General features: G+C 45.4%; 1 protein-coding gene across 2 annotated transcripts in view; it reads right to left on the bottom strand.

The window, feature by feature from the left end:
- Positions 1 to 12,008, bottom strand: part of ZSWIM6 (zinc finger SWIM-type containing 6) — a 115,054-nt gene extending 103,046 nt beyond the window's left edge. For both annotated transcript variants that reach the window (XM_051642926.1, XM_051642927.1), the window contains exon 1: positions 11,498 to 12,008. In XM_051642926.1, coding sequence (XP_051498886.1) covers positions 11,498 to 12,008 — 511 coding nt within the window. The remainder of the gene's footprint in view (positions 1 to 11,497) is intronic.
- Between the last annotated feature and the right edge of the window lie 3,196 nt (positions 12,009 to 15,204).

The following is a 15,204-nucleotide window of genomic DNA, read 5'->3' as shown; positions in this document are numbered from 1 at the left end:
GGAGGTACTCCTTTCCATCCCTTTCATCTGTCTTGCAGGCTTATGTCTCAAGGACAGACTGTTGACTACTTGGGGTGTGTTTTTCTCCAATTCTTGATGTTTCAGTGTTACATAAGCTCTGGTTTTAATCTGCATGTGTCTTTGTTCTAGTACATTATTTTTTCCCTAAAATTTTACTTATTTCAATTAATAGTCAACATCACTGAGTTTACAATACTTGCATTTGTCCTACCTTTCCAGTCTTCACCACTTATCTTCTACTTTTACCAATTTGATGTTTGTCTTCCACACGGCCTCCAAGGCACAGGAAAAACTTCTCCGGTTCTCTGATCACCACTGTAGCTACTCAGACAGTTATCTTCTTCTTTCTTATTCCTACTTCCTAACTTTGTCTAAAAAAGTACGTAATAAAGCTGTGCATCACTATTCACCAGATTCCTGTCTTTCTCCACTGCACCCTTCCATTCTTATTACCCAGAAAAATAAAAAAATCTACCACAAATACCACAATATTCACTACTGTACCACAAATATTCACAACTATAGAGAAAAAAAATAAGAAAACACATTGCCTTTTTGCAATACACAATGCTTCATAATTGAGCTTGTTATTTTGCTTGTTGAGAACAATCAAACCACAATTTTACTACGGCTTACAGTAGAAGAAATTCAGTTATATTCTATGATCTTAGCAATGCATACTTAAGTCTCTGAGTAAGTCCATTTCAAACAGCTGCACCAAGTGGATGGTTTTATTTTACCACTGTAATGGTGGAGCTTCCACCATGACTTAACAGAAATAGCTTCTGCTTGTGATAAAGTATAATCCAACACCTTTCAAAAAAGCAGCAAGTCAGCGCTTTCTGAAAAAGAGAGAATTTCTTTTATGCATCAGATGTAGCTTCTTCATAAAATTGAAATTGGGACATAAGTTTGAAAAGGAGAGTAACAGAACACCCACTTCATAACTTTCAACAGGACAGCCAAGTTGCAGTTTGCCAACCTGCTTTCCATTTTGAAAGCTTTGTTTCATTTTGTTGGATAGAATCCACAGTTTCCATGCTGTCTCTCTCATACCCATTGGAAGTAGCCCATATAGAGGGAGCACTGGCTCAAACCATGTCCTTCTTAAATACACCTCCTCAAGCATCTGCTGAGGTCTCTGTCCTCTATATCAGGCATCAGCACTTTGACAATTCACTTCCTAGCCTCTCAACCATAAAGGTCTACTAAGCACTTTACTACCTCTCTTCTCTTCAAATACATCTTATTTAAACTCTTGTTTACTCCTAAACACTTATTCTTTCCTGCCATCAAACAGCCACTTATAACTACCTAGAAATCAAGCCTGTAAATTACTATGAGAATCCCTGACAATATAAAGTTTGATCACTGAAAACCATCAATAAAATGAAGTGATATGCTGCTTCTAATATTTTTAAGTCACATTAATCAAGTTATTCTTCCCTATCCCATAATACTGCCATGGCATCTGTTACATCAAGTCCCCCTTGTCACTGCCCACCATTCATGCATTAGCAGCACATTTAGCTCAAGTCACCTCTATTAAGTCATGCATTTTAGATTTGACCAGGAAAGCTGCATGATGGTTCTCTCACATTATGACCTGCAATAACAAAAAGCTAAAAAACCCCTATATTTTATTATGTCATTCTCATCCCTCTACTCTAGAAGAAGCAAAATTGAAGTTTCATGCTTCTGTGCAATACAGCTACTCTAAATTCAGACACAGATACAGAATATAAAGGACTTGACACTTTATCTCCAAGACACTAATTGTAGTCTGTTTGCAAGGTTTCAGTTTACAGCCTAAATCAATGGAGGAACTGAGACTTATCTTGCATGTACAACAGCAGCAGCATACCCAGTTGTCCCAGTTGCCATTGGTCATAATACAGTATTTCAGAGCACAGTGTTCCAGGTTTCATTCCTTTATCTAATATATTAAACAATTCTTTTACAATATCATTTTTTTCCCCTGTCTAAAACTTTTAAAAATCAGCAGACTCAGCAGAACTGTCCTGAAGAAGCACAAGCTATGCTTAATGCAGTCATTGAGACCAGCTTTGTAAATCTGCAAACCAGTGTTTCACTAAGACTACTTTTCACCCTCCCAAAGCAGAGCATTATATTCCATGAACCAAAGAAACAAAGTAAGTGCTTCACTGAGACAACTACTGTGCAAGTCATGAACAGCTTACTGTAAGGTTCTCCACTCAACTTTGCTGATTCACTCACATTTTCCTAACTATTATCTGTAGACATATTTGTTGATGAATTCTTAACACAGACATTTTATCTGCCTTCCTTTCATAGTCAAAGCTGTAGGTAAGCAGGAAAAATGACCAACCACCAAGCATATGAAACCCCAAACACCACACTAGCTGAATTTATTTATACTTTCCATAAATGTATTATCAATTCCATCATTAATCATTGAATATGGATGGGCATTCTATTAACTTAAGGCCAGCAAAATATCAAAACTGAATGCAGAAATTAAATAATAATAATAAAGATGCCCAGCCACTCTTGACAAGGCCAAGCTGGAACCTAATTTGTGAAGAGAGTTTGTCCTGTCACTATGCCTAGCGCATACAGCTGAACACCGATAAGCAGAGAGCAGGCCACTAGTAGAAAATAGAGTCAAACTTTGAGCATAAGAAAACAAATCTAAGAGAACCAGTGCTGGTAAAAGCCTTTAAACTAAAACCTTGTATTCAACACAAGTTTAAAAACAGAAAAATTATTACAATACACGCAAACTTGATCCTCTAGTCTACTACTGACTATAAATTTGTTTCACACTTCAGAAAACAGTTTATACAATTTTAAGTGCCTCAATGGTCAAACGTTCTTTCTTTCATTAGTCAGTATTATAAATTAAACATTGTAGTCAGCTGCACAGCTCCTGCACAGTATTTGCATTACTACTGGCTGTCAGTAACCAGTTAGCAGTTAAACTTGGCATGCGTACAAAGTGTCTCATTTCTTAGAAGTCATACAGCTATGCATCATTTGATTTTCCTAGCCTTTAAAACAATCATTTGAATGCAATTACTTTCATCCAAAAAAAACCACCAACCCAACAACACAATAAATACATATCTAAACACCTACTTCTGTGAAATTCCTTCCTATTGTGCCATTTTCCCTCACTTATTTTTCCTAGAATCCCAGAACTCAGTGAAGGTCTGACACCAATTAACAATGAAAGATGACTTCTGTAAACAGGCAGATCGTTAAATAAAGCAGGACAAGAGGTAACTCACCTGAATTTTTAGCATATTAGTTCAGTAAATGAGCTTCCAATTTATCTGATCAGCTAGCTCTACTAGTGTGGATTTAAACTTACTGACAGATTTTCCTGCATCCTTCCAATTAATGTCAGACCTTCTCAGCCATTGCCCATGCAGTCCCAAAGCAAAAACTTTCAGACTGTCAAATGCACCAAATTGCAACAAGGAGTAGAAGGTTAGAGTAAAAAATAATTTTAAAAAATATTAAGCTCTTCTTTTTAAAGTGTGTGATGTTGCACATCACAATTACCTTGAAATATGCTTTGATCACTTGAAAACATTCCCGTCTTTCACAATTTGTTTTTCATTTTTCAGAAGGGCTTAATAAAGTGTTGGTTAAAAGCCCACATCAGGAGACACTTCGGTCTACACTGAACTGTGTCAAACCAGAATAAGGCTTTGTATGACTACTCAGCTTCTACAGAAGGCCTTTTAGCAGTTCTGACTTAACCACAAAGGAATTATCTACACTGTTGTTACTATTAGAAGGCTACACTCCTCTGGTCTGTTTGCACATTTGCAGAATTAAGTCAGAAAAAAACTTTTAAGGTAGTGACTTACATCTCAAGTTTTCAAGATGTCCTGAAGTTCAAGAGTAGGGCCAAGGCAACAAAGACTGGAGGAGTATTGCCTGTCAGAGAACAGCAGGCTAATGCACCAAAAGGGCATCACATAAATCATGGTAATTGGCATGTGGCTAGGAGAATGCAAACCAGCATACAGTACCACCAAGCATTTCTAGTGATCCGACTCACAGAAGGCTGCAGAGCCATGTCAAGTGCTGCTGCATACATATCCCACCAAGAGAAGCATTTTATATAGGCAGTCTTAGCTAGTAAACCAAGAAGAAAACTGGAAGTTCAAGACAGATATCCCAGAACAAGTGCAGTTCTTGGACAGTACTCAAGTATTTGCGTGCTGTCAAGCTGTCTGCATTCCAGGCAATCAGAATTCACATTGAATCTGTGCCCTTGTTGCACATGAAAGGTTTTTAAAATATCAAATTAGTTCCTGTCACAGACAGCATATTCATAAATTAGGATAGCTTTTGTGAGTTAAAATAGTGTGGGCCTTTTTTCTGTTTATTTTGTTTGTTGGTTTGTTGTGGTTTTTTTAAGATGCAGTAAATTCTCCCACCTAATCCACAAAAACAAAAACCAAACTTGCTTTCTCTTTAGCTGTGTGTTAACTATGTCAGCTGGACTCCTATGTTACCACAACTCTGCACTCATACTTTGTTACACTGCTCAAAACTTTACAATTTGTCCTGACAATAACTACATTACCTAGCCAGCAAGTGACACTGAACCCATGCAGACATATCTTACAGCACACCACCTAATTACTTTCACCAGTAAAAACTGCTGTACATGATAATAAACTACTTTTCACTCAAAATAGGTTATTTTTTCTTACTTAGAACTTTACCGGTCTTATGTAAGAGTACACTTAAAAAGTTCATTAAAAATGCACACTATATGGCAAAAGGCAATAACTATCTACTGATTTTTAAAGAAACCAGTTTGTCCAATACTGACCTATAAACAGGTCCAGTCTACCCTCACACATAGATTTTTGTTTTAATTAATTGTTTGTCTCCAAAAGGGAGAGAGAGAGAATGCACACACAGGCTTCAGTTGCTGGCTTGACTACTGGCTCAAACTCAAGAATTGCTACATACCAAAACATCTGATGATACACAGAGATGGAATCACTTTCTAAAAAGGAAAGCAAGATTTGAAAATTAAAATTGTTTTCTTGGAAGTGAGGAAAGCCTTGAAGTTAGGGGGAAAATGAAACACGAGGAAAATGAAAACTGACCTAAAACAATGAAAAGTTTTGTTAGGTCAACCCAGTATAAAATGTTTCTAGGGAAGATTCCTTGTTTTAAAAACTGTGATGGGGAGCAATTCACAATCCATTTTCTGCTTAAATAAATAAGTAAATTCTAGAGCTGTATTGACACTTCCCTACTATATTTATCCTACTATTTATAATTACATAGAAAGATAGTTTAAAGTTTTATTCTCCTATCTTGAGATCACCCAAATGCTCACTTTTTCTTGATATCCAAATTAGGTACTATTAGAAATACTGAAAAAAGGCAGGAGTCAATTTACAAAGTTTTCTACATTGAGGGCTCTGGTCTTGAAAAAAAGCTTCTTTCCTTCTTTTCCCTGTTTTGGGTTGGGATTTTTAGGGTTTCCAGAAAAATTACTCAAGGTCAAGGATAGTACATCAGAGCACAAACACTGAAAATAGCTTGTGCGTTCCCTAGTTAATGCATTGCATTCCAAATCTAACAAGGAAACTGGAAGGCATTCAGATATCTCCGTTTCAGGAAGAAATATTTTAAAATTAGCTTCACAGAATTCTAGAATGGTTAGAGTTGGAAGGGGCCTTAAAGATCATTGAGTTCCAACTTCCCTGCACAGGCAGGGACACCTCCCTCTAGATCAGGCTGCTCAGAGCCCCATCCAACCAGGCCTTGAATGCTTCCAGGGATGGAGCTTCCACAACTTCCCTGCGCAGCCTGTTCCAGTTGTCTCACTACCCTCACACTAAAGAATTTCCTCCTGATCTCTAACCTAAATCTCTCTTCTTAGCTTAAAACTGCTACCTCTTGTCCTTTCACTACAGGCCCTCGTAACAAGTCCCTCCCCAACTTTCCTGTAAGGCCCCCTTACAGGTAGTGGAAGCCCATTATGAGGTCCCCCTGAAGCCTTCTCTTCTTCAGGCTGACCAACCCCAACTCCCTCAGCCTGTCCTCATAAGAGAGGTGCTCCAACCCTCACATAATTTTCTTTGCCCTCCTCTCGACACATTCCAACAGGTCCACATCTTTCTTTCGTTGGGGGCATCAGAGCTGGACACAGTATTTCAGATGAGGTCTCACCAGGGCAGAATCACCTCTCTTGATCTGCTGGCCACATTCTTTTGGATGCGGTTGGCCCTATGGGCTGCAGTTGCACATTGGTGGCTCACATGCAGCTTTAGGTTTACTTTTTTCTATTCTGGAACTTGAAAATATTGGTAGTTATTTCTTAAAGCAAACAGAAACTGGAATCAATGAAGGTATTCTCACAAGACTATAGTAGCCTTGAAACCAAATCAAAAGAAGTCCAGCAAAAAGTCAGACATCATTTGTTAACTCCCCTACCAAAATACTGTATTAACAAATTCTGGATTACTTATTTTAGTCATACACTCCTAAACAAATCCTAACATCATGCTAACAGCAAAAGAAACCATGCTCGTTCCTTCAGCATGTCAGCAGACAAACTTCTCCTCTAACAAGCAGAGTTTAACACAACCTTTTCCTCTTCGAAAAGGTCACTACACATACATACCAGGACAATTTGGTATGACAGAACACCAAGAAGTTAATGCAAAACACAGTGCTTGCATCTCCACAAATGACAGCTTTCATTTTGTCACACAACTAAGTAGTACATGCACGAGACAATTTTTTTTTTTAATAAATCCATCTGTCCTACAGGTTTCATTGACAATTAGATACGTGTTGCAGACATCAAAGATCATCCTGTCTGCTAAGAGGCACATATCAACTCACAGCACAAAAATATTTATGCCAGATTTGCTAATATCTGGAATGGTTTTATCAACCAAAATGTGTTTCAAATACATATATATATATATATATATAAATGCAGTATATATACACATTGGAACTCAAAGAACTAAACCCTGAAAGAAAATAAAGTATAGTTGTTTTACTTCCTTCACAATTTTTTATTATTTTGAGTAGACACAGATAGAAAGAAGAAAAAAATTATTAACTAGAATCACAATCCACTAAAAGGATCTGAAATTTGCTGACTACAATACATTTTCCATAAGAATGACCAACCTACCAATGTAGGAGTCACCAACATGGTTTTGTAAAGCTTTTGTCCTTCATGGTGAAAAAAAAAATGGCTTCTCCTGGTTTTCAAAATAATCACCAACTTTCAGCTCATACTTAAAAAGAAAAAAAAAAAAAAAAAAAAAAGGAAAAAGGGAATGATTAGCTGTAACAATAGACAACAAAAGCACTTCTGAGTCAAAAGATAAATACTTCTCATTAGAAGAAAACTGGACAAAAAAAATCACAAGTCTAACTTCATTGAAGAATCAATGACAAAAACTGGCAGGAAGCCCCAACCTTTTTTTTTTTTATAGTTGAGAAAATTTACTTTGTTTTTCTTTATTTGGTATTTTGGTTACATCCCCCCATCATGTATCAACAAGGTGCTTCAGAAAAAAAAAGTCTCCAGCTCCATGCTGATGATGCTGGTCGTGTGAACCCTCTTCCTTAGACAAGGCAGCTCTCTAGCTCACAACATTGAGTTCTAGAGCTGTGGTAAGCACCAGGCAATTAATTCTTCACATTATTTTCCTTTCCTAGGAGTCTCTTCCCTCCAACTCACTCCTTTGCCATTCATACCTAAGAGGCACGACTACCATGATTACAAAGTGTCATGCTGCCATGGAAAGGACTGTAAAGCCTTAAAGGCAGGCCTTGTATGAGCAAGCAGGGTCTATGCAACAAAGACAAACCGACCTCAAATTAGAGACAGACGAGGACACTCTAGGAGTAGTTACATGACATATCAAAAAACCACTTTAAGTACTCTTTAAAGTGTATGCAGCTACAGCAGCAAAACCAAGCTTTGCAGCACTACAGCAAAGGCCATTCCAGTTCTCCCCAGGCAAGACAAGTCATACCAACAGTGGCACAGGGCTTTTTTTTATTCTCCTAGAATAGCTGCAGTAAGGGCTCTCACCAGGTCAACTGTGCTATTGAAGGATCACACCTCTTCCTAACCTTGACAGCCACAGCTGTGACGACAGTACTGTACTGTATACTAATTCAGGACTAACCTCAGAAACCAAATACACACTTCACCATCTAAAGCTGTCTGCTTGCTCTTGGCATGTTCACCAATTTGACCAAATGAAACACACACAATTACTAATTTTCCTTCCAGATTTTTGTATTTACTCACAAAGTGATTTCATGTTTAGACTGTAATTTTTACTAAAAATACTTACACTGAAATAAACTGAATACATGTATGGCAGAAAAGCTATGTTTTACGCAGGGAAAATGTTTGCTTTAGGACCTTTATTGTTTAATAAATTTAAAAAAGAAAATACTCATGTCTAATAGCAACATATCAAAAAGCTACAAAAACATGCATAAATTAGATGCAAATGGAATTTTGAAGCCAACTTCTCTGGAGAAAAATCTTTCAAAATTAAGTTATGCTAATTATTATGCCAGGACAATATAATTCAACTTCAAAACAGGCTATTAGACAACTTTTCTGCTTGATTATTAGGAAAATTGTTTGTGCGTATCATTAATGTGACATCTTTCTTTTACTTAGGATTTTTTTTCCATCACACACATGAGATGAAGTTGTGGGGGCATGAACCAGGATGATATGAAGATTTTTAGCAGAGCATAGACACAAGGTTTTTAAAATTCTCCTGCTTGAAGAGTTGCCATGATAAAATTGCCTGCATGTTTACTCAGGAGCAGATGAAAAAAAAAAAATTGTAATTGTCAGAAGCAAATAGTACCATTTAACTACCACTGAACTAAAATTTATGTATCTCCCTCAGAAATCAAATCCTGCATTCCCCGTTTATAGTAATACTTCATGTTACAAGTAAAGCTGTTAGAATTGATATGTAATAAAACATACTTTGTCCAATAACTGTACTTTTCCATAGTACAACAGTAAACATTTACAGAGTTTCCATTACTCATACTCATAGAGTTCACATTTATATGGTCACTAAACATGCACTCACATAAAGTCAACGTTAAGTTTTCCTCAATGCTACATATTCAGCTTTATTGTATGGAACCAACTCCATTCTCCACCCAGTGTAACTCACTCCATTTGAACTGGCTTTGACAGTTGCACCTTTCTTCTTTACAAAGAATATCTCACCAGCAAAACCCAGCCCTAATGACACAGCTACCTACCCAAATAACACAGAAACTCTCCTACAGCAGGAACCAGCCTACCCAAGTGCTCCATGACTCCCTTGCCAGGCAAGCCAAAGGCCTCTGTCAGAACAACTGACATGTCTCGAATCACCAGTTTCCACTACAATTTTTGAGCAGTCTTCCAAAAGAGGCTCAGGTAAGGTTGTGGGGGAAAAAAAAAAAACAAACAAAACAAGGCAAATGTATTTTCAGCAGTAGGTATAGAATTTTTTTGGTATGCATTTAAGGTTCCAGCAGCATCAGTCAACACTTCAGTTGTATTTATGCATATTTTCTTTCTTCGCATTGACCCTTGCCAACATTACTCAATGCCCACCCTCCCCCCCTTTCAAAGCCATACAAAAAGTAAGTTTATTTCTTTCACAACTACTCACTGAGGCCTATTCCAATGCTGAAAGCCCATGCTGGGTGTCTGTCTCCTAGAGGAGATTGCATCTTTTATTTATCGCCCCTTGGCTTTATTTTCACAGTGAATTCCTGGCTTAAATGTAATCAGCCAAGAAACCCTCCCTATGTGCACTCCTGTCATTCCTCATTGCTCGCAAACAGAATCAAGTGCAAGCAAAAGGGAAAAAAAAAAATCTCAGCACTCACAACCAAACCAAAAAGGCCCTACTTCTGGTTTTGCCACTCCTGAGGAACGACAGTTACACCTCATACCTTTGAAAAGAGAAAGCCGAAAGGTGAAACTTGTAAGAAAGTTAATTAGATTAAAAAAAAAAAAATTAACTCCCCCTCAGCTGAAGGGAAAAAAAGCACTGAGCCTAGGTGTAGGGACACAGCTTCCCTTCGGGGAAAAAAAACTGACGGTACGTTTGCAAGCTGCCCGCATCAGCCAGGACCGAGGTTTTTTTGGAAGGGAGAGGGGCGGGAGGGAAATCCCAGCGTCCCCCCCAGCCCAAGTCGCCGCCGCCAACAAAAGCCCAGCAGCAGCCTCTTTTGTCTGACTTCCCGTTTTCGGGGAAGGAGGAGAGGAAGCGACAGAAAACTGAAGGGGAAAAAAAAAAAAAAAAAAAAGACACAAATAAACATGAAAACGAGAACAAAGTGGCCGGGTCGCACAAAGAGCATCACCCACCAGCGGGGGGGGGGGGGGGTGAGAAGCGGGGGCTGTCTGTCGGCGGCGGCCCCCATCGAACGGCGAGGGAGAGCCGCCCCCGGCAGACAGTCCCCCCGAAAGTGGGGGTGCCCGCCTCTGCAGCCCTTTAAACACAGGCAGAGAGGAGTTAACCGGGGGCGCCCGCAGCTGCAGGCGGCAGCGCTAGGGGGGAGGAAGAAGGGGGGGAGAAGTATTGTTCCAGGAGGAGGAAGAGCAGAGCTTCCCCCCCTCCTGTCTCGACGCGGCTCATCCCAAAGCACACACACACCCCCATACCCCTCCAGGCGGGGCGGATCGCGCCCCCTCCCTCCGGCTCGCCGCCGCCGCTGCCCTAGAAATGCCTTTGTTCGCGGATCCCGCCCACCGCACAGCCGCTGCCGGGGTCTCGCACCGCTTTTATGTCTTTATTTTGGACAGCGGCACATCCCCTCCTCCCCCCCCGGCCCTCCTTCCCCCGCCGCCCTTCTGCTGATTCATTTCCACCGGCGGTCCCCCCGGGATGGGGGGGTGCGGCACCTCCTCGCTATTGTGGCTCGAGGTAAGGCGATGACCCGGATTACCGGGGGTGGGCACGGGGAGGGGGCAGCGCCAAACGGGATGACACGGGCTGGATTACCGGGAGCGGGCCCGGCGCGGTGGGGGGCGGGGGGGAGTTAAAGGGACAGGCGGGGGGGCGGCGCGCCCGGCGGCGGGGGCCGCGTCCGTGTCACGGAGGGAGGGAGTTACTCTGTCCTAGGTGAGAGGGGGAGGAGACCGGCGGAGGAAGTTGCCCGGACCGCATTACAGCCGGGGAGCGAAAGGGCTCGTACGGGCCGGGCCGCGGGGGGCAGCTCCTGGCCCGCGCCGCACGACCTCTCCCCGCCCCGGGGGCTGCCGGGGGAGACGGCGACGCTCCGGCCGCCGAGGCGGCGGAGGAAGGGCCGGCAGGCGGCGGCTCCCCGGAGGGCAGACGATTGACACGCAGCGGGGAGACCCCCGGAGGTGAAGGCCAGAGGCGCCCAGCCCGGCCGGCGACGGCCCGGCTCCGGAGCGCGGCCCCGACCGGTGACTCACCGACTTGCAGGACGTTATCGACGCAGCCGCCATCGAGCAGAGCGATGCCCCTGCGGAAGGGCAGGCGGTTCTCTTCGGCGGCCGCGGCGGCGTCCGCAGCCCCGCCGAGCGCCGTTCCAGCCCCCCCGGGGACGGCGGTGGGATCCTCGGCGCCAGTGTTGAAGGAGGAGTACATGCAGATTTCCCTCTCGCTGCGAGGAAAGGACCAGTAGACGATCCTGCGCTGCACGGGCTCCGGAATCCGCTCGAACCGCTCCTCCACCCGCTGGAAGGGCCACTTCTCCGCCACCTTGCGAGCCGCGATGTCCAGCAGGGACTCAGGGCTCTGGGTCTTGCCGAGTGGCAGCAGCCCCAAGGCGGCGGCGGCAGCTGCGGAAGAGGGTCCGGCGCAGAGCGCCCCGCTGCCGGGTCCGGCGCCGCCCGCCCGCTGTCCCGGCCTGCACCCCGAGCCATAGCCTGGTCTGCAGCAGAGGCGCTTGGCGGGGGCAGGGAGCTGACCGCGCTCCGCCATGATCGCGCCGCTTCTAAGCAGGCAGCGGAAGTGGCTGTACCCTATAAACGGCTCCAGGAAGGCAACGAGCGGCCGCGAGCCCCCTCTGGGCCCGCCCCCTACGCCCTAATATGGACAAGGGGGCGGGGCGCTATGCAAATCGCCGTCACCAACGTAAATAGAACAGCCCGAGGAAGGGCTCGTTCCGGGCGCTGGCGCGGGGGCGGCGCGCGCCTCCCCTCCCCCCCCCCCCCCCCGCCCCGGCTGGTGTCACGCGCGCAAGCCCGGGCGCGCCTTCCGCGCGTGGTGGGAAAAGGGGCGTGGCCGGCGGCGCCCGGCTCCGCCGCCATCCGGGAAGGGCGCGCGGGGCGGGGCCCTGCCGGGACAGCCGCGCTTCCCGCCGGGAAGCCCGGGAGCGGCGCGGGGGGAGCCTGGCCTGCCCTCCTCCTTCCCGCACGGCGGGGGAAAGGCCTGCGCTCCTGCCTCGGGCGCGGGCCGAGGCGCCTGTGGCAGGAGCCGCGGTGGGTGCCGCGCTGCCGGTCCCCGCGGGGCGCCGCAGGGCCGGGTGCCCCGCTGCCGGCGGGCAGCACGCCCGCCAGGGCCCTCCGGACCGGCCTCTTCCCCCCCTGGCAGCACCGCGGCGGCCCGTGCCCGGCGGGCGGGCAGCCCCGGCGGCGGGTGCTGCGGCGGGAGCCCCGCGCTGGTGTTGGCGCTGGGACGCGGAGGCTCCGGCGGGCCCAGGTGAGGAGGGGCGGGTGGGGGGGTGGGTGAAGCCAAGGGGAGGCCATTCGGGGCGAGGTGTTCGCCTCGCGGCCGTGTCGGGGGTTCTGGAAGCGGGCTGGGGGTCGCGGCCCTCTGTGGGAACGATCCTTTGGTTTGTCGGTGTTCGTCTGCAAACGGACAGACCAACAAAACCGGCGCCGCTCAGGAGCGCACCGGCGCCCCAGGTGAGACGGCCTTCCTGAGAAAACAGGTACATGGCGAGGAAGCGAAGCAGAGCGGCGGGCTGCGGAGAGGAGGCTCCCGGCGGCTCCGGGGGTCGGGGCTCCCGGGGGGTCGGGGCTCCCGGGGGGTCGGGGCTCCCGGGGGGTCGGGGCTCCCGGGGGTCGGGGCTCCCGGTAGCTGCGGGGCGGTGGGCGCTGCCGCGGGGAGCTCTGGCCCGGCTCGCAGCCCCGCTGCTGGTGCTGAGCATCGTGGCCGTGCTGCACGGTGCGGATCCCGGCCACCGGGTAAAGCCGGCACTGCCGGGAGGAGACGTCGATGCATCGTTTCAGGACACATGTTTTTTTAACGGCAGCGTTTTTGGCCGCGGAGGCTCTCCTGCCGCGCAGGGGCCGCGGTGGGGGTGCCTGGGGGCCGCGCTCACCCCGGCCGGCTTTCCCAGCCGGGCTGCGTCCTCCCCGGTGCGCTGCGCTGGGCGCCCCGGAGGTGGCTCCGCCGGGGACGCGGGTTGCGGGTGGGCTGACCGCACCCGGGGCATCTCCTTTCTGTCACCACCAAAACCCCAGGCCAGAGCGGTAGTTTGTTCTAGGGGGTTGGAGAGCTTTGCAGAAACTGCGTTTTCCGTTAAGAATGGATGGGACACGGAATGAAATGCACTAGACTTGCTGACTTTGATTTTTAAAGGAAGATCAGCAGAAACCTGAAGATGGTCTAGCCTATGCAAGTGTGTGGCCTTTTATATGCTGGTAAGGTCTCAGACAGTAATGGTGATTTGAAATCTGACAGTTTTTTTCTGGTTAGGTATGGACTTTTTTTTTTTTTTTTTCCTTTTCAACTGTCAGCTGCTCGTTGGAAAATGAGCACAGGTTTTTAACCAAGGAGTTCAAACTGCAGACTGCAGACAGGGCCTAAACTATGTTCTGCACAATTTAATTTTTATATATTACCAAGTTATTTTTCCTTTGGGATCATGAGATCTACTTTCTGGGTAAGAAACAAGTATATAAAGTGATGCTTGTGCTTCTGAGCACAGACCACACAAAACAAATACTCTCAAGGTGCCAGTTTCATCAGTTGACAGATAGCTTGCTGGGATATTAACTGGCTACTCCCTCATTTTAGGCATAGATTTTACAAGTTCTCTACTGGATTTATAAACATTAACTCCCACTAATTTTTGGAGGTGTTAGGGAGCCTGAATGTTACCAGCATAGATGAGGATGTAATACTTTCTTTTACGATTAATATGGTGTTGGTTTCAGTAGTTCTGAGAGCAGAGAAATGGAATTTGTAGAAGGTAAAAAAAGAACTTCATGATTGCATGAGAACAGAGGAAAGTAATGGTTAATTTTTGTCCTATCACCTGCTCTTCGCTAATAATGTTCACATCTCAAAGCAATTTTTATTCTGTGTAGTACTAGTGCTATTTCTGTTTTAAACAAGTGTCTAGGAAGTCAGTAAAAATGCTCTTCTAAACTGGGTAATGGCTGTTCTTTACCAGATCTTAGCCACCTGCTGCAATAAAAATAACACACTAATGGCACTGGAAGAATTCTTCCCATCATGGTAAAGAAACTTTACAGTAAAAATTGAGAAATAATAAGAGTGAGAGGAATGCCAATGAACAACAAAACATCCATAATAAGCAGAAGTAGTCCATGTGTCAGTTATTTCAACTTAGTTCTTCAGATCTGGGCAGAAATTACTACATTTGCTTAAGAAATCCCGGAAAAAAGCAGGGTGGAAAGCCCATAGATCTACATCTTTCAACTATCTACCACTCAGCAGGAATATCTAGTTCCCATTAAGCCTTTATTGATAGCTAGACAGGATGCTGGTGGAGCTTTCTTATTTCTGAGCTAGGGAGTCCATGAAGAGGTAGCAGCAGCATCTTTGCTGTTGACATTCTGCCGTAAGCACTTTGGGCTCCCTCTGCACTGATGTAGCACCATAACAGCTTACAAATTACCATCTGAGACTGAGATTCCTCCTACCAGTATTGCCCCCACCTGAAAGCAAGTTGGAAGATGTGTTAACTCCAGGGAAGAAAATAAGATGTGTTAAAGCTCTGTCTGAGCTGTATTTTAATGTCTAGCTAGTTTTTCTTTCAGTGAATGTTCTTATGGAGAGACCTCGCTGAGTATTCATTTCCTCTTTCTCTGCCTCACAGTTTTGGGAGGTCTGTGTTCCAGAGCTACACAGAGAGGAAGGAATGGCTGCAAAACAGCATCCTTAACTTGGTTAACTTCCTGCACGTAATCAAAGGCTAGGAGGA

Source organism: Apus apus, chromosome Z (assembly GCF_020740795.1).
Source record: "Apus apus isolate bApuApu2 chromosome Z, bApuApu2.pri.cur, whole genome shotgun sequence".
NCBI classification, from domain to species: Eukaryota; Metazoa; Chordata; class Aves; order Apodiformes; family Apodidae; genus Apus; species Apus apus.
This window is presented reverse-complemented; position numbering and strand designations above follow the sequence as displayed.